Genomic DNA, 25,000 nt, shown 5'->3' with positions numbered 1-25,000 from the left:
ACTCAGAACCAGTTCTCTCAGTTTCTCTTATCTTCTCATTATTATGTCATTATTTTCTGTTCTTTAAACATTTTCTTTTAGTCTTTTCTTTCATATACAATCTTTGAATCTTTGAATTTGAGTGTATAAACGCTGTAAAGTCTCTCTCTCTTATCATTTTATTTTATTAAAGTAAAATATGTATTATTTATTCAATCAAAATTAACACAATATATAAAATAACAAAACTACTCCATATTTTTTCACTCTGATCACATTCGTTACCTTCCCTTTCCCAACACGTCTGATTCAGCTAATCAGTTTGTAACAGTGGTCAGATATTTTTCTTAAATTGTAATTCCTACCCAGACCATTTGGTGGCAGCACTCGTTTTTAATCTCAGATTACAAGCCAAACATTGGAGTCATGTGGCAACAATGGAGGTCTAGAGGAAGCTGTTTCTTCAAGACTCTGAGAAAAGAACCACAGTTTGAGAAACTCTAAGTTTAAAGTTCAGTGTAAGTGTTTAAATTATTTGTGTTATTAGTAAAATCTTGGTACTTTGTTGGAATTAATGGAGTTTTCTTCTGTGTTTTTAGATCCTCTTCTAAAGGACTGTATCAGTTAAATCATCCAGTTACAAACATTTCAATAGACAGAATTGGTTATTGTTGTTTTCATTTCTGTATTTTTTTATTTTGTTTAGTAAAGATGTATTTGCACTATTAGTATGGTAAAATTAAAAATGTGTTACAATCCAAAACTGTTGATTATTAAAAAAGTTATTAAAAAGTTCATTAATGGTATTTCCACACCTTTACTCTGTTGGTCTGGTCTGAATCACTTAATGAGTTTGTAAAGTTGAAACGTTTCCCACTTGGTTTAGTTTGGGTTGGTTTAGTATGGTTTAGTTTATTTTGTGTTGAGCTGGTTTACGTTGCTTTGGTTTAGTTTGGGTTGAGTTAGTTTAGGTTTAGTTTGGGTTGGGTTGAGTTAGTTTAGGTTTAGTTTGGGTTGGTTTAGATTGGGTTGGTTTGGGTTGGTTTAGTTTAGTTTGGTTTGGGTTGGTTTAGGTTGGGTTGGTTGGTTGGGTTGGTTGGATTGGGTTGGTATAGTTTGGGTTTGTGTTGGGTTGGGTTGGGTTGGTTAGGTTAGGTTTGGTTTAGATTAGTTTGGGTTAGGTTGGTAGGTTTACATTGGGTTGGGTTAGTTAAGTTTGGTTTAGTTTAGTTTAGTTTAGTTTGGGTTTGTTTAGGGTGGGTTGGGTTGGTTAGGTTAGGTTAGGTTCGGTTTAGATTAGTTTGGATTAGGTTGAATAGGTTTACATTGGGATGGTTTAGTTTAGTTTAGTTTGGTTTGGTTTGGTTTGGTTTGGTTTGGTTTGGTTTGGTTTGGTTTGTTTTGGTTTGGGTTTGGGTTTGTTTTGGTTTGGGTTTGTTTTGGTTTTGGGTTGGTTTTGGGTTTGGGTTGGTTTTGGGTTTGTTTTGGGTTGGTTGGGTTGGTTTAGTCTGGGATTGGTTGGTTTAATTGAGATGCTGTGGCATCATAATAATAATAATAATAATACATTTTATTTAAAGGCGCCTTTCAGGACTCTCAAGGTCACCGTACATAATACAATGAAAATAAAGCAGAAAACATATACAAACATCATTAAAACAACAGTAAAAATAGGGAAGCAATTTAAAAATATCATAAAATGAGGGAGCAGACTAAAGATTGTATGCTATCCTAAACAGGTGCGTTTTGAGGCGTGATTTGAAAATGTGGAGAGAGTCAATATTACGGATGTCTGATGGGAGAGAGTTCCAAAGACGGGGGGCAGACCGGCTGAAAGCTCTTAACCCCATGGTGGTCAATCGGGCTGGGAAAACAGTGAGACTAACAGATGAGGAAGATCTGAGAGTGCGACTAGGTCTGTTTATGTGAAGGAGGTCGGTGAGATATGGAGGGGCGAGATGATGGATAGCCTTAAATGTGAGAAGTATAAGTTTATAGTCAATACGGGATTTAACTGGGAGCCAGTGGAGCTGCTGTAAAACGGGACTGATGTGGTGAAAGGATGGGGTTCTAGAGATGACACGGGCAGCAGCATTCTGCACCAGTTGTAGCTTATGAAGGGACTTGAGGGGGAGACCAAACAGAAGAGAATTACAATAGTCCAGGCGGGAAGTGACCAGAGAGTGAACCAAAATGGAAGTATTGTCCGAAGTGAGAGAGGAACGGAGGCGGTTTATATGACGAAGATAAAAGTATGCCGACCGAGTGATGTTATTTATATGGGTTTGAAAAGACAAAGTACTATCAAGGACGACACCAAGACTTTTTACCTCGGGGGAGGGAGAAACCAAAACATTATCAATGGGGATGGAAAAACTATTTGCTTCTGCAAGAACAGATTTAGAACCAATGAGGAGAACCTCTGATTTATCACTGTTCAGTTTGAGAAAATTAGAGGAGAACCAAGACTTGACTTCCTGTAGGCAATCACAAAGGGAAGGGGGAGGAAGGTTGGAAGTGGGTTTGCTAGAAATGTACAGCTGGGTGTCGTCCGCATAACAGTGAAACTGAATATTATATTTGTGAAAGATGTGACCCAAAGGAAGAAGGTAAATGATGAAAAGAATAGGACCCAGGACGGAACCTTGGGGAACACCAGAAGTGAGGGGAGATGGCTTAGACGTGAAAGTTTTTAGTTGGATAAACTGAGTGCGTTCAGAGAGATATGAGCTAAACCAGGCCATAGGTGTACAGGAAAAACCAATGGCTGATAGTCTTTGAAGGAGGACAGAATGAGAAATGGTGTTGAATGCTGCACTTAGATCAAGGAGGATGAGTATGGATAAGAGACCAGAGTCAGCTGCAGTCAAAAGGTCATGACCTCAAGAGAGCGATTCACACCAGATATCTTGCAATTGTATATTGGTTTTATTCCCATAATACCAATCTTACATTCATCATTTTATTAACATTCATTAAACTTTTAAAGTCTTAAAAGGACAAACGTTCTGCACTAATAATTCACAGTGGAAGTTCTTGTCTCTGCTGGATAACAGCCTGAAACAGTCTCACCTCCCTCTCATCAGAAAGCATCATTAGTCTGAGGCTTTTTCTCCTGTATGAATATATAAAAGCATAAACATAAAAGCAGATGATTTATGATGGCGGTTGTGCGAGAGCCCCGGTGACCCGGGCTGGAGTCTGGGAGCTGGTTAATTGGCCAGGTGAAGTATCTTCTGCTCTGTGCTTCACCCTGCGGATCCTCAGGGCTGGGTAAATTGGCGCGGTGAGATGCTCTGATGAGTCCAGACCGAGGCCTAATTTGGATGTGTGTGAGTTTGTGCTGTTGGAGGCTGGTGAGCGTGGTGAGCTCGCGGTAATGAGAGATGAAACAGATGTGTGTAATGTTCAGACGGAGGAGAGAGAGTATCAGTATCGGCGTTTTGTGCTGGAATTGTTCAGATGCTTTAATTTAATTGAAATGCTGTTGTTATGTTGAAATGCAGCTATCGCTGTGTTTCTGATCCTCCCTGCTGAGCCCAGACTCATTTAGCATGCTGCTTCCGTTTGCTGGCCTTTTGTGTTTGTTTGTTTGCTTATTTGTTTGTTTGTTTATATATTTATTTATATATTTAAGAATCATACAGGCTCATCCAACCGTGATTTCACCACTGCACTCCTCCTTCCTCAACATTCCTGCTACATCTCTGTTTATGAGGCAGAAAGAGAATTGTGTTTTTCTTAATGATATGTAGAGTTATGATATGTAACAATCCATGTGGACATAAAATGAATCCATGTGCTTTTCTGGCAATCAATCAATCAATTGCCTATACTGACTAATCAAAGGTGGGGCTGGATGCTGAAAGCTAACCTTTACAGACAAATGTGGTAATGCATCATCATGTCATGCAGGGCTTCTGTAAAATGTATTTATTCTCAATGAAACATTTAAAATAAAAAGTACTTTACATTATGGAAACAAAATAATTTAACGTGCCAGATACCCTTTAAAGAGACCCTGTGAAGAGTTAGTGTTGTTTGCTGTATTGGGCTGAATGATGAACTCTTGAGAGGGATATCCGGTTAGTGTTCTGATAATCTAATCTCTCTAATCTGACTAGGCAGGCAAAATCATTGACTGATACCAATACATAGCACATCTATCTTTCCATCTTTATTAACTTGTAATTGTAATGTGGTGCATAATTATATGTATTGCACATATGCTGATATTTTCATCTATTGCAATCCACTTCATTTTACCTAAGTAAATATAGCTTTCAGGGGTTTCAGAGTTATGACCTTCTAATTTAGTCCTTTATCATTGATCAGCTATTGACCTTAGAATGGTTCTTGTTTGGATAAGGTGGAGTTGTGGACCACTCTTGTCCTAGAAACCTAGCTGTGTCTACAATAATCCAGCATTATTATTATCTGGCCATGACAATGGATGGGCTACAGTGAATAACTCTTGTCCTTTTAAACAGAAATATACCAAAATTGCATAAAATAAGTAACAATATAAATAACTTTAACATTTATGTCAGGATGTGTGTAAATGTTAAAAGTATATTTTTATTTATTTATTTCCGTCTCTCACTCTTTTGTACTAACAGTTACTGTAAACAGTAAAGACCAGAAAGTGCAGTTATTGCAGACACTCAGAGGAACTGATGCTTGTGGTTTCTGTGCTGTTCCTATGGTATTAGTGTTGCCTGTTGAGTTGTTGCTACGTAGTTGCTAAGGTATTGCCAGGTGGTTGCTAAGGTGTTGCTAGGTGGTTATAGTTGTTGGCTGCTGTCCAACTTTAAATGTTTGATCATCCACGGATATGATGATATTATATATAATAGTTTATAATTTAATAATTTATTCTTTATACTCTCTCTCTCTCTCTCTCTCTCTCTCTCTCTCTCTCCGTCTCTCTCTCTCTCTCTCTCTCTCTCCGTCTCTCTCTCTCTCTCTCTCTCTCTCTCTCCGCTCTCTCTCTCTCTCTCTCTCTCTCTCTCTCTCTCTCTCTCTCTCTCTCTCTCTCTCTCTCTCTCCGTCTCTCTCTCTCTCTCTCTCTCTCTCTCCGTCTCTCTCTCTCTCTCTCTCTCTCTCTCTCTCTCTCTCTCTCTCTCTCTCTCTCTCTCTCTCTCTCTGTAAGCAGTGATTGGTGGGCTGGAGTCTCGTGGAGTGCTGAGGAAGATCAGTGATATGCTGGAGATCATCCTGAAGAGAATCGACGCTCTCGCCAAACTCAGCAACAGCACTAATAGCCACAGGTTGGAGGAGCTTAGCTCTGCTCTCGACAGGTGTGTGTGTGTGTGTGTTTGTGTGTGTGTGTGTGTGTGTGTGTGTGTTTGTGTGTGTGTTTGTGTGTGTGTTTGTGTGTGTGTTTGTGTTGGTTCCTCTATGCTGGATATAAGATGAGATTGAAAGGGTATTGGTTGGGTTTGGAGGTTCTACAGGTTCTGTATGGATCCTGCAGCACAGATGTTGCTACAGCTGGGCCTGTAGATCCTGTAGCTCTACACTCGTAGGCTGAAGCTGAAGCTGAGTCCCAGCTGCTCCATAAATGCTGGATTGGTGATAAATCTGGAGATCTGCAAGACGAGGAAGTGCTGCAATCTGGTGGAGACTGTGTTCCTGGGAAACCCTTGCTGTGTGTGGGTGAACATTATCCTGCTGAAAAATGACTGATAAACAAACATCCTAGATAGTGGTTCAATTAAGTCCAACCCAGTTTCTCACTAGGAGGTACACTACCTGAAATTAGACTCTGAGAGCCCTTTTATAGGACTAAAATTAAAGAATAGATAGTCCCTCATGACTTTTTACCTTGACTTTTATTAAACATTAAAGCTCTATCTGGATGGGATTAGTATCTCACGGGGTTCTGGGGTAATTTTCTCTTTTATGGGTTATTCCCATCCAGAATGATCATGTACGTCTGATTACAGGCAGAATTATCTACTGTTTTTCTCTGAACTCCGTGCTCCTCCGGTAATTTTAGTCCCGTCCGGACGCACATCTCTGAGTTTCATCTCCTCGCCTTTAATAAAATAGATATTTGTCCACTGCCGCACACCGTAATTACACTTTAAGCTCATCACAGTTTCCACGGAGATCCACATTAAAAAAACACAACAGCGAGTGGAAATGGAGGAGCTACTGAACGCTGGGATTATGTCATGTGACCGCGAAAAAAGACTAAAAACTCACTGATTCTCCCGTTTTTACAATTGCAGTCCGGATGCAGGAGTTTTATCACTAAAGAGTAGAAGTGGGAAATGTTTTTCACTAACCCCCCTGGATAGAGCTTATGAAGAAATACTGTACATATTTGGATGATGCATCTTCTGAGCAGATTTTTAACATCTGCTAAATTGATTTTCCTAATATAAAAAGCTTATTATTTATTATGTCATGTAATCATCTTCAGCACACACTGTTAGTCCTGAAACCTTGAATCCTCTCTGGAGTTCAGGATCAGCTCATCTAAAACTTCAGACGGGTTTATTTAGTAAAAGAGCCGCTGCTCTCGGAGGAAATGAGCGAGTAAATAAGAGAGGATGTGATTCTGTCTCTCACCTGAAGAATTCAGAAAAACACAGACTAATAAATAACTGAGACGCCTCTGCCCTGACAGAACTACAACAGGGGACTTTAGAGAGGTCAAAGTGTGTGTGTGTGTGTGTGTGTGTGTGTGTCTGACTACAGACAATTTATCAGAAACTAGAGTGCAGTAACTGAAGACACTCCGAGGAACTGCTGCTAAGGGGTTGCTAGGTAACCACTAAAGGGTTGGTAAGGTGTTTCTGTGCTGTTACTATTGTATTATTGTTGGCTGCTGATGTGTTGCTAGGTGTTTGTTAGGTGTTGCTTGGTAGCTGCTAAAATAATGTGTGTGGTTGCTATGGTAGCTGTGTTGTCTGCTGAGGTGTTGCTAGGCAGTGGCTAAAAGGATGCTTGTGGTTTCTGTGCTGTTACTATTGTATCAGTGTTGGTTGCTGGGGTGTTAGTTGGTGATTGCTAAGGTGTTGCTAGGCAGTAGCTAGAAGGGGGAACCTTCTGGTTTTGTGTTCCTATTGTATCAGTGTTAGCTGCTGGGTCAGTGCAAGGAAGTTGCTAAAATGTTGCTTTTGGTTCCTGAGTTGTTCATATTATATTAGTGTTGGCTGCTAAGGTGTTGCTAGGTGATTGCAAAAGAGGATGCTTGTGGATTCTCTGTTTTCCCATTGTATCAGTGTTGGCTGCTGAGGTGTTGCTATGGTGTTGCTAGACGGTTGGTAAAATGTTACTTTTGGTTCCGGTGGTGTCCATATTGTATCAGTGTTGGCAGCTGGTGTTGATAGCTGTTGCTAAGGTGTCACTTGGTAGTTGCTGAAATGATGTTTGTGGTTACTATGATATCTGTCTACTTGAGTGTTTCTAAGTGGTTGCTAAGGTGTTGCTAAAATGATGTGTGTGGTTACTGTGGCGTTTCTATTGTATATGTTATGTTTTCTTAAGTAGTCCTGGTTGGTTGCTAAATTATTTTGTTTTATGATATAGGTTTTGCTTGCTACAATGTAACTAGGTGGTTTCTGTGCTGTTCCTATTGTATCAGTGTTGGTTACTGATGTGTTGCTCGGCGGTTTGCTATATGGTTGTTAATGGTTGGCTAAGATAAGAGGTTTTTACAAAAATATACATATAAAGCTGTTATAAAACAAATGTTGGTGATGAATTTTAGCTAGTTTATATTTATATACTTCACAACATGCCTATGTGTTTGTATTTATTGTTTTGGACAATAAGTGAACATTCACTAAATATATATTTAGTGGTGAATTGAAAAATATGGTCTGAACAGAACTCCAATAAGAGTGTAATGCACTCGTAAAGTCACTTCTTTAAATCATGTTTGATATATAATAATAATAATAATCTACTGACCCAGTTCCAGTTTTCACGAGCACACTTTCGCACGGTTGTAAAACACAAGGTTTTAAAGTGGGCTGTGTTTAAGATTTATTTTCTTTTGTTCACTAAAGCACCATTCAGGCTTTTTTTTTTAGCTCTCAATCACGTAAAGAGCTGAAAAACCCAGCGAGGCCAATTTACAGCCCCACTCTGATCAGATTGGCCTGTTCTCTTTCAATACACTTCAATCAGGAGAGGGGTTAGAATTCTGGGTAATTCTGTGTAAATGAAGTCACTCAGATTCAAGCTGTTTTTATAGAACAGCTTATATCAAAGAAAGGTTTAGTACTTTGATGTTTCTAAAATAAAACACCTAATCAGTAACAGGTAGAAAACAATGGAAAAATCAGGATTTCTAGGAATGCATAGAATGAATAATGGAATTTTAATAATAGGGAAGGTTTTTATTTTGCAAAGATACTGGAATACTGAAATATGATGTCATGTGACTCTCTCTGGTATAAAGTGTAAAAAATATGTGTATAAAAGGATGCTTGTGGTTTATGTGTTGTTCCTGTTGTATCAGTGGTGGCTGCTGAGGTGTTAGTAGGTGGTTTGTAAAATGTTGCTTTTGGTTCCTGTGCTGTTCCTATTTTACCAGTGTTGGCTGCTGGGGTGTTGCTAGGTGGTTGCTAAGGTGTTGCTAGGTGTTTGTTAGGTGTTGATGGGCAGTTGCTAAGGTGTTGCTTGTTAGTTGCTAAAATGAGGTTTGTGGCTACTATATAGGTAACCATATATACTACATATACTAATAACTACATATACTATATTGCCGCTGTCCAATAAAAAACAAGTATCTCCAAAACAGCAACTTTACAGAAGAGAGAAAAATCCTTCTTAACGTTCAATGGAAGTCAGTGTAAAAACAGTTCATTTCAGGTTATTTTTGAGAAATTATATTGGTCCATACATCAAGAGATTGTAACACAGTGTAAGGGACAGTTGGTTTGTTGAAATAATGTAGTAAAAAAATCAATTGTTGTTTTTTATTGGACAGCGACGGCATACAGTATTTACTAGTACTTATATGTGAATCAACTAACACCTTGTTAAACACACAATCTTGCTATTGATGATTTGATCCTGTAACTGCTGAGCCACCACTGCCCAAATGATGCTAATGCTGCCAATTAACATGATTAACCTGCTGCTAATGTTGCTAATGGTAGAGATGTGGACCATGACTACAGGACCATTTAAGGTGGAATGGTTTATTTAGCAAGAAAAGGTAAAGTTTTAGCTTCTGTTTTCAATCAAAATCACACAAGAAAAGTTTACTACTGAAGCAGATAGCATGTTTATGTGAAGCCTGTATGGATTCCCACCAGGGTCTGGGTTCAGGGTCAAGAGAGGTTATACAAGCCGGAAATATAGATTTTTAATGCCATGAAATGTGTCCCACAGGGTTCTATAGTAGGGTCTATGAAGCTTCTGGTATTTATTAGAATACTGTAATAGTCATAAAAAGGTGTACAAGTAATTAAGTAAATGAAGTGAAGGCCTGTGTACAGGGTTTAAAGAGTTTTACAGAGTTTGTTCTTTAAAAATAACTTTATTTTCAACTTTATATGCTGCTGTTTCGCACCGACCTGATCTTGCCCTGTATTTTTGGCTCATTGGTCTGCACAGAAGGTCACACAGATGTTTCACACTGCTGTCCTGATAAACATTTGTTTTTCGTGTGTGTGTGTGTGTGTGTGTGTGTGCCTCAGGTTTCAGCCGGTGGGTCTGGTGGAGAGGATTCAGGCGATTGCTCAGAATGTGTCAGAGATGGCGGTGCGGGTGGAGCAGATCCTACAGAAGAGTAAGAACAGGGGCGGAGGTGCCTATATTACCTCTACATACACCACATTACTCACATCATATATAGTACAGATATCATTCATAGTACACAATTCTGGACACTTCTCTTCTTCTCATTTAGTGAGTTTCTTTCTTTTAATGTTTTTTTACGTTGTAAATTTAATATGTAAAACTATATTAAAGCTCTGCAGGAACACATGCTGAATTATTTAGTAAAATAAAGTGTTATATATGCACATTAACTGGTGTTTAGTGTTTACTGTGTTCAACTGCATCCATCCATGTATACATCCATCCATTCACCCACCTATCCATCCAAGCACCCACCCACCCATCCACCGACACACCCATCCACCCATCCATCCATCCATCCATCCATCGATTCATCCATCCACCCATCCATCCATCTATCCGTCTACCTAACCATATATGTTTCCACTTGATTCCAATCTAGCTCTGACACACTTTTGTTGATCTTGCACTACTGAGCTGTACCATAATTTTACCATTTTAGAGCATAATTTATCAGACAGAAAGAAAACAAAAGAGGTGAAGTCACTCTGAAAAGTGTAGTATGACAGGATTAGCCCGTCTGATTAGACCTCTAATCTACCCAGAGTACACACACTTTCAGATTTCAGACCTTCCTCTGCTTTATACTGGAATATTTCTCTAATTATTACCACTGCTTTCATCATTACTACTGTATAATCACACAGAAACATCCCAGAGCCGGCAGCCTGTTGAATAAAGATCAGCCCCTCCCCCTTTTCTCTGTTAATTAAACTAAAGGAAGCTCACTGCTTCACAGAGCATGGTTTTATTCATCAGGGTGAGAGACGCTGGCAATTTCCTGCTTTACCCATCAGCCTCTCTGCTCAGCAGGGAAACCCAGACATCACTGCATTTATCTAAACCCACAGAACCTGTAGGGCGGTTCTGAGCTCTATAAACTGAGCTGGGTTCAGTTTTCTTAACTCTGTTAGTTATCTGTACCTAAAACCACAGAAAAGTTTAATGGGGGGGGCTTAAAGACTGAGAAATCTGCAAAAGACTGCATGAGACTGGATTTTAGCATGTTAGCGGTGCATTAGTAAGGTTGGAAGAGTTCAATCATCAGCATGCTAGCACCACGTTAGCGATGTTAGAAGAGCCCAGATTCTAGCATGCTAATGCCTCTTCTGAGCAACATTGGATGAGCCCCAGCTCTGTTATACCAGATGGATGAGTGCAGATACTGCCATGCTACAGCCACGTTAGTGACATTGGATTAGCCCAGTCACCAACATGCTAAAGCCATGTTAGCAAGGTTGTATGAGCTAACACCAGACTGCTACATCTGCAATATCAATATTAGATGAACCTGCAAGCTAACACAGCATTTACAATGTTGGTTGAACCTGCATGCCAGCATATTATGGTCATGCTAGCATTAGCTACATGATGAGCTTATGATGGATGAGCTTGGTCGCCACCATGCTAATGCTGCATTTGCGAATTTTTCTTAAACTAACACTAAAATACTAATATCACGTTAACAATGCAATAACCCCAGTCACCAACAGACTAACACAGCATTAGCAATGTTAGCTATGTTGGATAAACCTGCTGGATAAGCCAGCATATTAAGGCCAGGTTAGCATTGTTGGATGAGCCTAGTCACCTGCAGGCTAACACAGCATTAGCAATATTGTATGAGTCCAGACAATCTCATGCTAAAGCTGTTTTAGCATTGTTGTTGTTGTTTACATTTACAGCATTTAGCTGATGCTCATTCCCATTTTCCTGACGCTCAACTTACAGATTTGAGCCAATATAGTGTTTGAAATCTTCCCCAAGGACTCTTATTGGTGTAGAGCAGTATAGTCACCCAGACCAGGAATTGAAACTCAGTCTCCAACATTATATAGTAGCTCACTGGCATGCAGTCGTGTTATCCACTGCACCACACCAACCACCAGGCTAATGTAGCATTAGCAATGTTTGATGAGTCCAGACAATGGCATGCTAAAGCTATTTTAGCATTGTTGGATGAACCTGAACACCAGCATAATAAGGCCATGTTAGCCATGTTGGATGAGCCTGGTTGGCTACAGGCTAACGCAGCATTAGCGATGTTGGATAACCCCAGATGCTATCACACTAACAAAAACAGAAACAGAAACTGGGCTAACGGTTTCACCCCGATGCTGTGTGGTAACCGTTAGTAACCGTTTGGTCCTGCAGTGTGAAAGTGGGCACTGCTCAGAGCAGTTACACCCGAGGGCAGAAACGAGCTTTTCCTTCAGACAGAAGGAGATAAAATTCATTCTCTCACAGCCTCATTAATGCTGCCAGCAGCTCTTCTGAACCCTTTAGCTTTTCATATTCAGGCGTTTCTCTGCTGGAGGTGTCCTGTCACATTCTGCTCATCATTTCTGCAGGGAGAGACGGGACTGCAGGACAGTGCGAAGTCCCGAAGGACCCCGGGTACCCGGACTGTGCCAGTAAAATTGATGTGAGTTGTCATGTTCAACTCCTCACCCTCTACAGATATCTGTCACTGCTGTCCAATCAGCTTACAGTCCTGCTGCCACTTTCAAACTGCACTGAGTTCTTATATATTCAAATGAAGAGATCACTTCAGTTTCTGAATCAGTTTCTCTGATTTTACTATTTATAGGTTTATGTTTGAGTAAAATGAACATTGTTGTTTTATTCTATAAACTACAGACAACATTTCTCCCAAATTCCAAATAAAAATATTCTCATTTAGAGCATTTATTTACAGAAAATGATAAATGACTGAAATAACAAAAAAGATGCAGAACTTTCAGACCTCAAATAATGCAAAGAAAACAAGTTCATATTCATAAAGTTTTAAGAGTTCAGAAATAATCAATATTTGGTGGAATAATCCTGGTTGTTTTTTAATCACAGTTTTTATTTTCATGCATCTTGGCATCATGTTCTCCTCCACCAGTCTTACACACTGCTTTTGGATAACTTTATGCTGCTTTACTCCTGGTGCAAAAATTCAAGCAGTTCAGTTTGGTGGTTTGATGGTTTGTGATCATCCATCTTCCTCTTGATTATATTCCAGAGGTTTTTAATTTGATAAAATCAAAGAAACTCATCATTTTTAGGTGATCTCATTTTTTTTTACAGAGCTGTATGCAATACGTGTCTGTAATAACTGTGTAATTACACACTAACAATCCATGTAATAACAGTGTAACTACTGATGAAGTACACATTGTTAAAGATTAATCAAAGGTTAAAATTGACTTTCTATTAATGTTTTATCTATTAGACTCAATAAACATATTTATAACATAGTATAATGCTTTTATAAAGAATTATAACCATGGCTAAAACTATTAATGTATATACAATTCAAGTATAAGAATTTATAGCCATATCTGTTATGCATTATGAATTGAGATTATAATACATCATCAGCTGTGTTTATGAAATGTTATATGTCAATACCAAGAACCTCAACAAAGGATGCTATAATTACTTTTAACAACTCATTAATTGTACTTATATTAAATCTTATTTTAGTGTATAATATATTATAATGTGTGATTGTATACTCTTGTATCAGTAAAGTGACTGATGTCAATCATGGGAATATACAGTATTAATAGTGACAGATATATGCTATTTTAATACAAATATGTAACATCTTAGAAGCAAAGCTTATAATGCATTATAATCAAAATTCATAATGCCTAATTAACACATCTATAATGTTTGATATTTTTTTAGAAATGTGTATAGGTATTATGAACATATATATATATATATATATTAGAAAAGAATATTACACATATAGATGTGCTTATTAGGCAATTAAATATATATTTTCATTTTACATGTATTGACTATCAGAACTAGTGTTTTAAAAATCAGAGTATAACTGTTTTTGGAAAGATTTGTAACAAAATATAATCATAATATGTTAATAATATTGCAGTATAATGCTAGATTCTAAGCGTATTGTCTTATAAAGTTGTGTTATTAGGTTATGTAGTGTATTATCTTATATACAGCATTATACACTGGCATACCAAATGCAAATAAGAAGCTTAAGATCACAGATATAACATGAACATAAAATATATAGGGATTGCTTATATAACCCACACCATGTTATTATTATCCTATATATTTTTATTAAATGTAATGTATGTTCAGAGTATATGATATTTATCACAGTAAAAACTGCAATAAAAATGCTGTATATATTTATTCTCTGATGTTTTAAACTAGTGTGATTTGATTTTTTCTTTTCTCCTTCTGTTGTAGTGGATGAGAGCCAGGTGGACGTCGGACCCCTGCTACGCTTATTATGGGGTGGATGGATCCGACTGCTCCTTCCTCATCTACCTGAGTGAGGTGGAGTGGTTCTGCCCCCCACTGGCCTGGAGGAACCACAGCATCCTGACGGCAGGAAACAGCACACCTAAGAGACAGGTGAGGAAATAACTATAAATAAATATAAATAACTATAAATAACTGTACATGTGCTGCAGGTATCTGTGTGCTAATGACTGGATATGTTTCATATATTATTCACTGATTTTATGCGGGATGAGTGTGAGGGTTATGGTACTGTGTGATGAGTGTGCGGGATGGGTGTGCGGGATGGGTGTGCGGGATGGGTGTGCGGGATGGGTGTGCGGGATGGGTGTGCGGGATGGGTGTGAGGGATGAGTGTGCAGGATGAGTGTGAGGGATGGGTGTGCGGGATGAGTGTGTGGGATGAGTGTGAGGGTGTGTCGGATGGGTGCGCGGGATGAGTGTGAGGAATGAGTGTGTGGGATGGGTGTGAGGGATGAGTGTGTGGGATGGGTGTAAGGGATGAGTGTGCGGGATGAGTGTGCGGGATGAGTGTGAGGGTTACTGTACTGTGTGCGGGATGAGTGTGCGGGATGAGTGTGCGGGATGAGTGTGCGGGATGAGTGTGCGGGATGAGTGTGCGGGATGAGTGTGCGGGATGAATGTGTGGGATGAGTGTGCGGGATGAGTGTGAGGGATAAGTGTGAGGGTTACTGTACTGTGTGAGGGATGAGTGTGAGGGATGTGTGTGAGGAATAAGTGTGAGGGTTACTGTACTGAGTGTAAGGGATGAGTGTGCAGATTTGGTATGAGGGATGTATGTGAGGGATTGGTGTGCGGGATGAGTGTGAGGGATGTGTGAGAGGGATGAGTGTGAGGGATGAGTATGGGGATGAGTGTGAGGGATGAGTATGGGGGATGTGTGAGAGGGATGAGTGTGAGGGATGAGTATGGGGATGAGTGTGAGGGATGTGTGAGAGGGATGAGTATGGGAATGATTGTGAGAGGGATGAGTATGGGGGATGAGTGTGAGGGATGAGTGTGCGGGATGAGTGTGAGGGATGTGTGAGAGGGATGAGTATGGGGGATGAGTATGGTAATGAGTGTGAGGGATGAGTATGGGGGATGAGTGTGAGGGATGTGTGAGAGGGATGAGTGTGAGGGATGAGTATGGGGGATGAGTGTGAGGGATGTGTGAGAGGGATGAGATTGAGGGATGAGTATGGGGGATGAGTGTGCGGAATGGGTGTGAGGGATGAGTGTGCGGGATGGGTGTGAGGGATGAGTGTGTGGGATGGGTGCGCGGGATGGGTGCGCGGGATGAGTGTGAGGAATGAGTGTGCGGGATGGGTGTGAGGGATGAGTGTGTGGGATGGGTGTAAGGGATGAGTGTGAGGGATGAGTGTGCGGGATGAGTGTGCGGGATGAGTGTGCGGGATGAGTGTGCGGGATGAGTGTGAGGGATGAGTGTGAGGGATGAGTGTGTGGGATGGGTGTAAGGGATGAATGTGCGGGATGAGTGTGCGGGATGAGTGTGCGGGATGAGTGTGCGGGATGAGTGTGCGGGATGAGTGTGAGGGATAAGTGTGAGGGTTACTGTACTGTGTGAGGGATGAGTGTGAGGGATGTGTGTGAGGAATAAGTGTGAGGGTTACTGTACTGAGTGTAAGGGATGAGTGTGCAGATTTGGTATGAGGGATGTATGTGAGGGATTGGTGTGCGGGATGAGTGTGAGGGATGTGTGAGAGGGATGAGTGTGAGGGATGAGTATGGGGATGAGTGTGAGGGATGAGTATGGGGGATGTGTGAGAGGGATGAGTGTGAGGGATGAATATGGGGATGAGTGTGAGGGATGTGTGAGAGGGATGAGTATGGGAATGATTGTGAGAGGGATGAGTATGGGGGATGAGTGTGAGGGATGAGTGTGCGGGATGAGTGTGAGGGATGAGTGTGCGGGATGAGTGTGAGGGATGTGTGAGAGGGATGAGTATGGGGGATGAGTATGGTGATGAGTGTGAGGGATGAGTATGGGGGATGAGTGTGAGGGATGTGTGAGAGGGATGAGTGTGAGGGATGAGTATGGGGGATGAGTGTGAGGGATGTGTGAGAGGGATGAGATTGAGGGATGAGTATGGGGGATGAGTGTGAGGGATGTGTGAGAGGGATGAGTATGGGGGATGAGTGTGCGGGATGGGTGTGAGGGATGAGTGTGCGGGATGGGTGTGAGGGATGAGTGTGAGGAATGAGTGTGCGGGATGGGTGTGAGGGATGAGTGTGTGGGATGGGTGTAAGGGATGAGTGTGCGGGATGAGTGTGCAGGATGAGTGTGAGGGATGAGTGTGAGGGATGGGTGTGAGGGATGGGTGTGCGGGATGAGTGTGTGGGATGGGTGCGCGGGATGAGTGTGAGGAATGAGTGTGCGGGATGGGTGTGAGGGATGAGTGTGTGGGATGGGTGTAAGGGATGAGTGTGAGGGATGAGTGTGAGGGATGAGTGTGAGGGATGAGTGTGCGGGATGAGTGTGCGGGATGAGTGTGCGGGATGAGTGTGAGGGATGAGTGTGCGGGATGAGTGTGCGGGATGAGTGTGCGGGATGAGTGTGCGGGATGAGTGTGAGGGATGGGTGTGCGGGATGAGTGTGAGGGTGTGTCGGATGGGTGCGCGGGATGAGTGTGAGGAATGAGTGTGCGGGATGGGTGTGAGGGATGAGTGTGTGGGATGGGTGCAAGAGATGAGTGTGCGGGATGAGTGTGAGGGTTACTGTACTGTGTGCGGGATGAGTGTGCGGGATGAGTGTGCGGGATGAGTGTGCGGGATGAGTGTGCGGGATGAGTGTGCGGGATGAGTGTGCGGGATGAGTGTGCGGGATGAGTGTGAGGGTTACTGTACTGTGTGAGGGATGGGTGTGAGGGATGTGTGTGAGGAATAAGTGTGAGGGTTACTGTACTGAGTGTAAGGGATGAGTGTGCAGATTTGGTATGAGGGATGTATGTGAGGGATTGGTGATGAGTGTGAGGGATGTGTGAGAGGGATGAGTATGGGGGATGAGTATGGGGGATGAGTGTGAGGGATGTGTGAGAGGGATGAGTATGGGGGATGAGTGTGAGGGATGTGTGAGAGGGATGAGTATGGGGGATGAGTGTGAGGGATGTGTGAGAGGGATGAGTATGGGGGATGAGTGTGAGGGATGTGTGAGAGGTATGAGTATGGGGGATGAGTGTGAGGGATGTGTGAGAGGTATGAGTATGGGGGATGAGTGTGAGGGATGTGTGAGAGGGATGAGTATGGGGGATGAGTGTGCGGGATGAGTGTGAGGGATGTGTGAGAGGGATGAGTATGGGGGATGAGTATGGGGATGAGTGTGAGGGATGAGTGTGAGGGATGAGTGTGAGGGATGAGTATGGGGGATGAGTGTGAGGGATGAGTGTGAGGGATGAGTGTGAGGGATGAGTATGGGGGATGAGTGTGAGGGATGTGTGAGAGGGATGAGTATGGGGGATGAGTATGGGGGATGAGTGTGAGGGATGTGTGTGAGGAATAAGTGTGAGGGTTACTGTACTGAGTGTAAGGGATGAGTGTGCAGATTTGGTATGAGGGATGTATGTGAGGGATTGGTGTGCGGGATGAGTGTGAGGGATGTGTGAGAGGGATGAGTGTGAGGGATGAGTATGGGGATGAGTGTGAGGGATGAGTATGGGGGATGTGTGAGAGGGATGAGTGTGAGGGATGAGTATGGGGATGAGTGTGAGGGATGAGTATGGGGGATGAGTATGGGGATGAGTGTGAGGGATGAGTGTGAGGGATGAGTGTGAGGGATGAGTGTGAGGGATGAGTATGGGGGATGAGTGTGAGGGATGTGTGAGAGGGATGAGTATGGGGGATGAGTGTGAGGGATGTGTGAGAGGTATGAGTATGGGGGATGAGTGTGAGGGATGTGTGAGAGGGATGAGTATGGGGGATGAGTATGGGGGATGAGTATGGGGGATGAGTGTGAGGGATGTGTGAGAGGGATGAGTATGGGGGATGAGTGTGAGGGATGTGTGAGAGGGATGAGTATGGGGGATGAGTGTGAGGGATGTGTGAGAGGTATGAGTATGGGGGATGAGTGTGAGGGATGTGTGAGAGGGATGAGTGTGCAGGTTATACAGTGCTTGGTGGTGGTGGTGTTACTCTCTGGGTTAGAGTGAATGTAGGGCAGGCGGCTGTTAGAGAGTTTGAGGCTGTAACTGTCTGCAGCTGCAGCGTCTGGAAGATTTGAACCCAGTGGCCTTGTACACACACACACATACACACTCCACTCACACACACACACACACACACACCAAACACTCACACCACACACACACACTCCACACTCTCCACACACACTGCGGTTAGAGTACTCCCACTGCTCACAGCATGGCGGAGCTGCAGCTGAGAGATTCATGTCTTATTTACTAGCAGTTGTGAAATTTCTCTATATGAGACATCACTAAACCTACCACACCAATACAGAGAATTACTGTTAGAAAGCTGCTATAGAACCACATAATAAAACCAGATTCAGGTTATTTTAGAACCTGTTCACACCTGGCATTAACACCTGGATTCCTGCATGATCTGAATGAGGTGTGAACGGGATGCAGTGCATCTGGAGGAGCATCATAATCACATCACACAAACCACACCATCATCACATTCAGAGGAGATCAGAGACATGTATAGTCACGTTATTATTGCAGTGTGAACACATTCCCAACACGCCTTGATACACTCCTCCAGAACAAAGCCACGCCCACATTAACCATGACAATGCCCCTGCCAAAACATACATATAAACTGCCTGCGATACCACAACATCCACCGTCCGTGCGGGTTAGCTGAGCCATCTGCACTGTTGATAATCAGTGTTTACACCACTGGTCACCATTTTTGATATTATATACAATATGCTTCCGACACATTATAATATGTTGCATTAAACATGGATATTGATATTGAAACACAGGCTCCCTAAACTCCCTAAGCTCCCTAAGCTCCACCCCTCTAATTACACTTACTAAAGTTACTGCTTCATTACTCCACATGGTGGCGCTATAATCCTGTGGTGAACAATATTGGTTGTTAATTTCTGTGAAACTGACACCAATAAACCCATAATTCCTGGTATTTGAGTATTAAGGAGTATTTTATCCTCATTTTAATTTCAGTAAAACAGATGTTGTGAAATATCGTAGATAAATGTATTGTGATATATCAAGTATCGCTAAATCAGAGTTTCATGATATCATTGTTTTTTTTATGAGATGCCCTAGTGGTAGATACCTGCACAACTTCCCATAATTCACCTGGCCTTACCATGAGCACATTGACCAGTACTCAATCAACCTCAGTCCAACCACACCAGCTAACAATAAGAGTTTTATGAAGATTACATTTAACAGAACATTCAATCTGTCTTCTGGATCTTTTCTGGACTTTTTATGTCAGTTTTATAAGCATTCTTGTAATGTTTCTGTTTAGTTTTGGGAATATTACTTCTAGAATGTTATTATTCTTCCAGCTGGGAACCTTGATTTTTGTGTGAAATATTCTAATAATGTTGGGATGCAACTCATACAGATGAGACAGTTCATGTTGAGTTTACTGTACATTAGAAGCACTATTTTAGAGATCTTTAGGCAAGTCATTAACTTTGCACCTTGCAGCTTGATTTTGGGTGTTATGTCAGGGTGTCTTTGCTATCATAACAACAGGAAAAGTATACCTTGTACAGCTCAAAACACAAAACAGAACTTTTTTTTATTAATCATGCATATGTTTTCATATGTTATCAGAGTGTCTCTTGCTCATCCTTCTCTTTAAGAGTAGAATCAGGTGAGCTCTGACTTTGGCGGATTGCTATTTTAACAGCGCAGCTACCTGGATACGAAACTGGTAGTTAGTGGAGTTCAGTGAGCAGTGGAGTGACATGTATGAGTGACACTATATCATCTATAATGGAGCATCTGAATAAAGTGATATAAAAATACTATATATTTCTCCTCCTCGTCTGTGGGTATGTGCAGGCGGTGGTGCGCTCAGACCTGGGGCCACTGCTGGAGCAGGTGGGTTCGGGGAAAGAGTCTCTGAGCTTCATGAGGAGGAGAATCCGGCGGCTGGCGGTGCAGTGGGCCGTCGCTGCCCGAAGACTGAACCAGCGTCTGCACAACAAACAGAGGCAGGAGAAGAGGGTAAGCTGGAACATCCTCACCACTAACCGTAACTTAATACCCAGTATATCATTAACAAAACCATATATATGCAGCTCTAAAAAATTAGACCACATAAAAATGATGAGTTTCTTTGATTTTATCAAATTAAAATCCTCTGGAATATAATCAAGAGGAAGATGGATGATCACAAACCATCAAACCACCAAACTGAACTGCTTGAATTTTTACACCAGGAGTAAAGCAGCATAAAGTTATCCAAAAGCAGTGTGTAAGACTGGTGGAGGAGAACATGATGCCAAGATGCATGAAAAAAAAACTGTGATTAAAACCAACCAGGATTATTCCACCAAATATTGATTATTTCTGAACTCTTAAAACTTTATGAATATGAGCTTGTTTTCTTTGCATTATTTGAGGTCTGAAAGTTCTGCATCTTTTTTGTTATTTCAGTCATTTCTCATTTTCTGTAAATAAATGCTCTAAATGAGAATATTTTTATTTGGAATTTGGGAGAAATGTTGTCTGTAGTTTATAGAATAAAACTGGATATGGAAAGACAGTCACAGTATTGAGAGATTCTGTTCTGTTCTTACTTTTATATAGTTATTGTTAAAGGATGATTGGGAGTGCCAGTCTTCTATTGTTTAGTTTCTTGCATCGTACACACACACACACACACACACACACACACACACACACACACACTGTTCTGTGTGTTTACAGTATGAGTAAACCACTCCAGGCTTACAACTCATTAAAGTAAATTAAATTCTGCTCTCTGTAAACCAAGGACTCGCTCTGAATGCAGCAGCAGCAGCGCAGAGCTTCAGAGAAAACATCCATCTTCCTACAGAGATTCTGCTTTTACCAGCCTTTTCTTTCTCTCATTTTTCATCCTTTTTTCTCCCATACAGAAACATTTTTCTCTCTCTGTGCGTCTGTACGTGTGTGTGTGTGTGTGTGTGTGTATATAGTGTGTGTGTGACAGAACAAACAAATTAGTTTTCAGCCCTGTTCTGTCCCTGCTGTATTTTCTCAGTGCATACACATACACAGCTATTTTTTCCATTTAATACTAATTCCCCCTTGTAAAAGTTTAACATTCTGCTAGCTTGGTACATTTAACATATTGTACAGTTAAAAGTATGCTACTGGGAACACATTTCTGTTTTAATAGCTGCCGGTACAATTTTTGCATTTCATACACTCACCTGTACTCTCTTCCTGGTCTGGCAAAGGGCCCTACAATTGTTTTAGCTGCCCTTATATAGGGCCTGAGCAAAATTGGGGGCATGCTCACTGGGCCCATTTTGGGCCATACCATTTTGAGGGGGTTCTTTAGGGATTTTAAATATTTTAATTATTCTTTCCTTTTCTTATTTTCATGTTTATTATATTGGATTGTGGCCTATGACATGAATAATGATTATTTTGAGAATGTATTTTTCCATTATCTGTTAATTTGATTTATTGTTTGTTTTGTTTATAATTGTATCCCCCTGCAATGGAAAATCTGTTGGTTTTGGCTGGGTTGGGTAGACCAGTGGTGGCCTATTTAAGGCCTCATTTCATGTTGGATAGATGAATGGTTAAGGTTGAGATATGGTATGGTTGGTTGTCGTGTGAACCAATGTACGACTTAAGGAATATGTTGATTCCTTATGTAAATTTTTGTAAATAGATTTTGTTTTGTTTATTTTTTTTTGGTTTTCTTTTTTTTTTTTTCTTTTGGTATTTTTCTGCATTTGTACACCTTCACCAAATAAATTCACTTGCACTGGATGTGCTACTGCAGTTGCCATCATTTTTTCATTCAACCCACAACCTTTTTTCGGCACAACTACCCGCACCTATAAGTAAGGTGTGACAGATGGTGGCAGTGGTGGGATGGCAACACGCAGGACAGTGAAGGTGCCGAAGAGAACTGGTCTTCGTTCACAGAAGGTGGTTCCTGTAAAGACCAAAGCTCCTTTTACAGGATCAGACACAGATGAACCGTGGGACACAATGGACTCAGAGGGGGAATACACAGCCCAGGGTGCACGTCCAAAGGCACGGGATCGTCCACCTGCTGAGCCGCACAAGTCATCTGGAGAGTCTGAACTTACAGCGCTTCTGGGCCAGTTTCTCTCCACCCAGCAGAACCGAGAGGAGAGGCTACTTCACGAGTTCCGTGAGTTGAGAACAAGCCTTTCAAAACCACACCTACAGCCAGATGAGATGAGCATTAATCCAGGTGCTCCTGCTGCAGCTGGGACTTCAAGGTCTTCAGTGACTTTGTTGTCTGCAGATGACCAGAGTCCCAGAGTGCCTCTTCCCACACCAGCACCCAGACGGCCTCGTCCCTTGGATCTCCCGCAGTTTCCAGAGCCAGTTCCACAACTGGCACAGGGTTTTCACCCTGCAGCAGTTCTCAGCCAGAGACCCAGAGACATTTACCGGACTGAGCCAAAAATGCCCACTTTCCAGGCTGGGGAGGACATTGAGAATTATCTTCTCTGTTTTGAACGTCTGGCAAGGACTTGGGAATGGCCAGTTCAAGAATGGGCTTGCCGGCTTGTTCCGTTGTTGACGGGCAAGGCTCTTGAGGCATATACATCCATGGATGAGGACTTGTCAAACTCGTATCCAGACCTGAGGGAGGCACTGCTTGCAAAGTTTGACATATCCTGCGAGACTTATCGTCAGCGCTTCAGGGGGAGGTTCACCCCAGCAGGAGAGACACCCAAGGAGACATACCACCGTCTCAAAGGACTTTATCGTCGCTGGATTAAACCAGAACTGCATACCAAAGAAGAGATCGGGGAGTTCATCATACTGGAACAGTTGTTGCGCGTTCTACCAACAGATGTCCGCACCTGGGTCCAGGAGCATGAGCCAGCAAATGGACTGATTGCTGCACAGTTGGCTCAACAGTACTTGAATGCACGACGAGGACTGCCTTGTTCTTCATCAAGACCACAGAGGGACCCAAGACCTACTGAAGGTACTGTCAGCCCTTCTCCAGAGCATGGACCACCTAAAGACATGAGAGATGGACAGAAAACAAAAGGTACCTTGATTTGTTTTTATTGTCGGCAGCAAGGACATAAGGCATCTGTATGTCCTCTTAAAAGACCTAAACTGTCAAGCTACTGTTATGTGCCAAGAGAGGGGGACATTTTCTTATCAGACAGAGGGGAAGCAGTAATAACTGAGCCTAGAGATTTTGTTTCCAGCAGTTTGGGAAATTCTACTGACATTTCTGTAGTGGTTAATGGTCAACCTTTACAAGCTATGTTGGATACTGGGAGTGCTGTGACCTTGGTAAAGGGGGATTTTTTGCCACCTAGTCTGATTGACCATTCTGTGTTGACCAAAATACAATGTGTACATGGTGATGTAAAATGTTATCCTACAGCTGATGTAACTCTTGAGGTTTCTGAGAATGTGTTTCTTTTGCGGGTGGGAGTGGTTAATGACTTGCCCAAAGACATGGTGATTGGCAGGGACTTGCCTGTCTTGGCTGAATTGTTAGAAGAAGCCCAGTCCCCTGTTAATGTCTCCTGCCCAGTGTTAACACGTTCCCAAACCAGAGTTGGTATTGAGCCACTTCCTTCTGTGTCTGATAGCCTGTTTGAGGGTGGGAAGGAGGGCCCAAAAAAGTCACGTCAGAAACGTCGTCTTGAGAAAGCTTTAGGATCACCCACACATCTACCAAACACCACACACCTTAATACTGGTCAGTGGCAGGTCCCCACAAACATAGACACTCTTCAGAGAGAGGACCCTTCCCTTGCTCCCTTGTATGCCCAAGTAGGACAGGATGATAGCACTGGGTCATTTACCTGTAAAGACAGATACATTCTAGAGAATAACATCCTTTACTTGGCAGATTCCCCTGACAAACGTATGGTTGTTCCCACAAATTGCAGACCTTTGGTTCTACACCTTGCACACACTATTCCATGGGCAGGTCACCTGGGACAGAACAAAACTTACCTTAGGATTAGCCGTCGCTTCTACTGGCCTTCTATGTATTCTGACGTCCAGAAATACTGTAGTTCATGCCCTGAATGTCAAAAAACCAGCCACATTCGACATACTGACAGAGCACCTCTGCAGCCTATGCCCATTATTGCCACACCTTTCAGACGTGTAGCCATGGATATCGTAGGTCCTCTTGAAAAGAGTAGTTCTGGCTTTAGGTACATCTTAGTTGTGTGTGATTACTCCACCAGATTTCCTGAGGCTTTTCCTCTGCGCTCTATCACCACCCCCAAGGTAATCTCTGCACTAGTGCAATTCTTCTCCAGGGTGGGGTTTCCTGACGAAATCCTCACTGACCAAGGCACAAACTTTACCTCTCGACTTATGTCCCAATTCCACCAGCATCTGGGAATCACCGGAATTCGCACATCACCCTACCACGCTCAAACTGATGGCCTTGTTGAACGGTTCAATCAGACCCTGAAATCCATGTTAAAAAAGTTTGTGTCAGACACTGGAAAAGACTGGGACAAGTGGTTGCCCTTCCTGCTCTTTGCTTATCGTGAAGTACCTCAAGCTTCAACTGGGTTCTCGCCATTCGAGCTCCTGTATGGGTGGTCTGTCCAGGGACCTCTTGACCTCTTGCGCCACCAGTGGGAGAACCAGACAGAAGATGGTAAAGAGAGGGGCATTGTTGACTTTGTCTTGCAGATGAGAGATCGCCTGGAGTCCTATAGAGAGCAGGCCCGTCTTCACCTTGAGAAAGCTCAGCAAAA

General features: G+C 42.2%; 1 protein-coding gene and 1 long non-coding RNA gene across 3 annotated transcripts in view; one reads left to right on the top strand and one right to left on the bottom strand.

The window, feature by feature from the left end:
* LOC111192964 (alpha-1,6-mannosylglycoprotein 6-beta-N-acetylglucosaminyltransferase B-like) overlaps positions 1-25,000 on the top strand; it is a 118,246-nt gene that overhangs the window by 24,599 nt on the left and 68,647 nt on the right. Inside the window, exons 1-6 of one of the 2 annotated variants that reach the window (XM_049468129.1) lie at positions 315-497; positions 5,135-5,279; positions 9,645-9,736; positions 12,159-12,232; positions 14,029-14,196; positions 20,109-20,273. In XM_049468129.1, the coding sequence (XP_049324086.1) occupies positions 5,182-5,279; positions 9,645-9,736; positions 12,159-12,232; positions 14,029-14,196; positions 20,109-20,273 (597 nt within the window). In that variant the 5' untranslated portion in view covers positions 315-497; positions 5,135-5,181. Of the gene's footprint in view, positions 1-314; positions 498-5,134; positions 5,280-9,644; positions 9,737-12,158; positions 12,233-14,028; positions 14,197-20,108; positions 20,274-25,000 lie in introns of those variants that run through there. The other variant, XM_049468127.1, reaches the window with a different exon arrangement.
* Positions 23,300-25,000, bottom strand: part of LOC125784459 (uncharacterized) — a 1,945-nt gene continuing 244 nt past the window's right edge. Inside the window, exons 1-3 of the long non-coding RNA XR_007427272.1 lie at positions 24,796-25,000; positions 24,237-24,704; positions 23,300-24,082 (exon numbers count right to left, since the gene is read on the bottom strand). The exon at positions 24,796-25,000 is cut by the window's right edge and continues 244 nt beyond it. This is a non-coding gene — a long non-coding RNA (uncharacterized LOC125784459). The remainder of the gene's footprint in view (positions 24,083-24,236; positions 24,705-24,795) is intronic.

This window comes from Astyanax mexicanus, chromosome 19, assembly GCF_023375975.1.
Source record: "Astyanax mexicanus isolate ESR-SI-001 chromosome 19, AstMex3_surface, whole genome shotgun sequence".
Lineage (NCBI taxonomy): Eukaryota > Metazoa > Chordata > Actinopteri > Characiformes > Acestrorhamphidae > Astyanax > Astyanax mexicanus.
The sequence above is the reverse complement of the archived record's forward strand: the minus strand, read 5'-3'. Positions and strand labels throughout refer to the sequence as shown.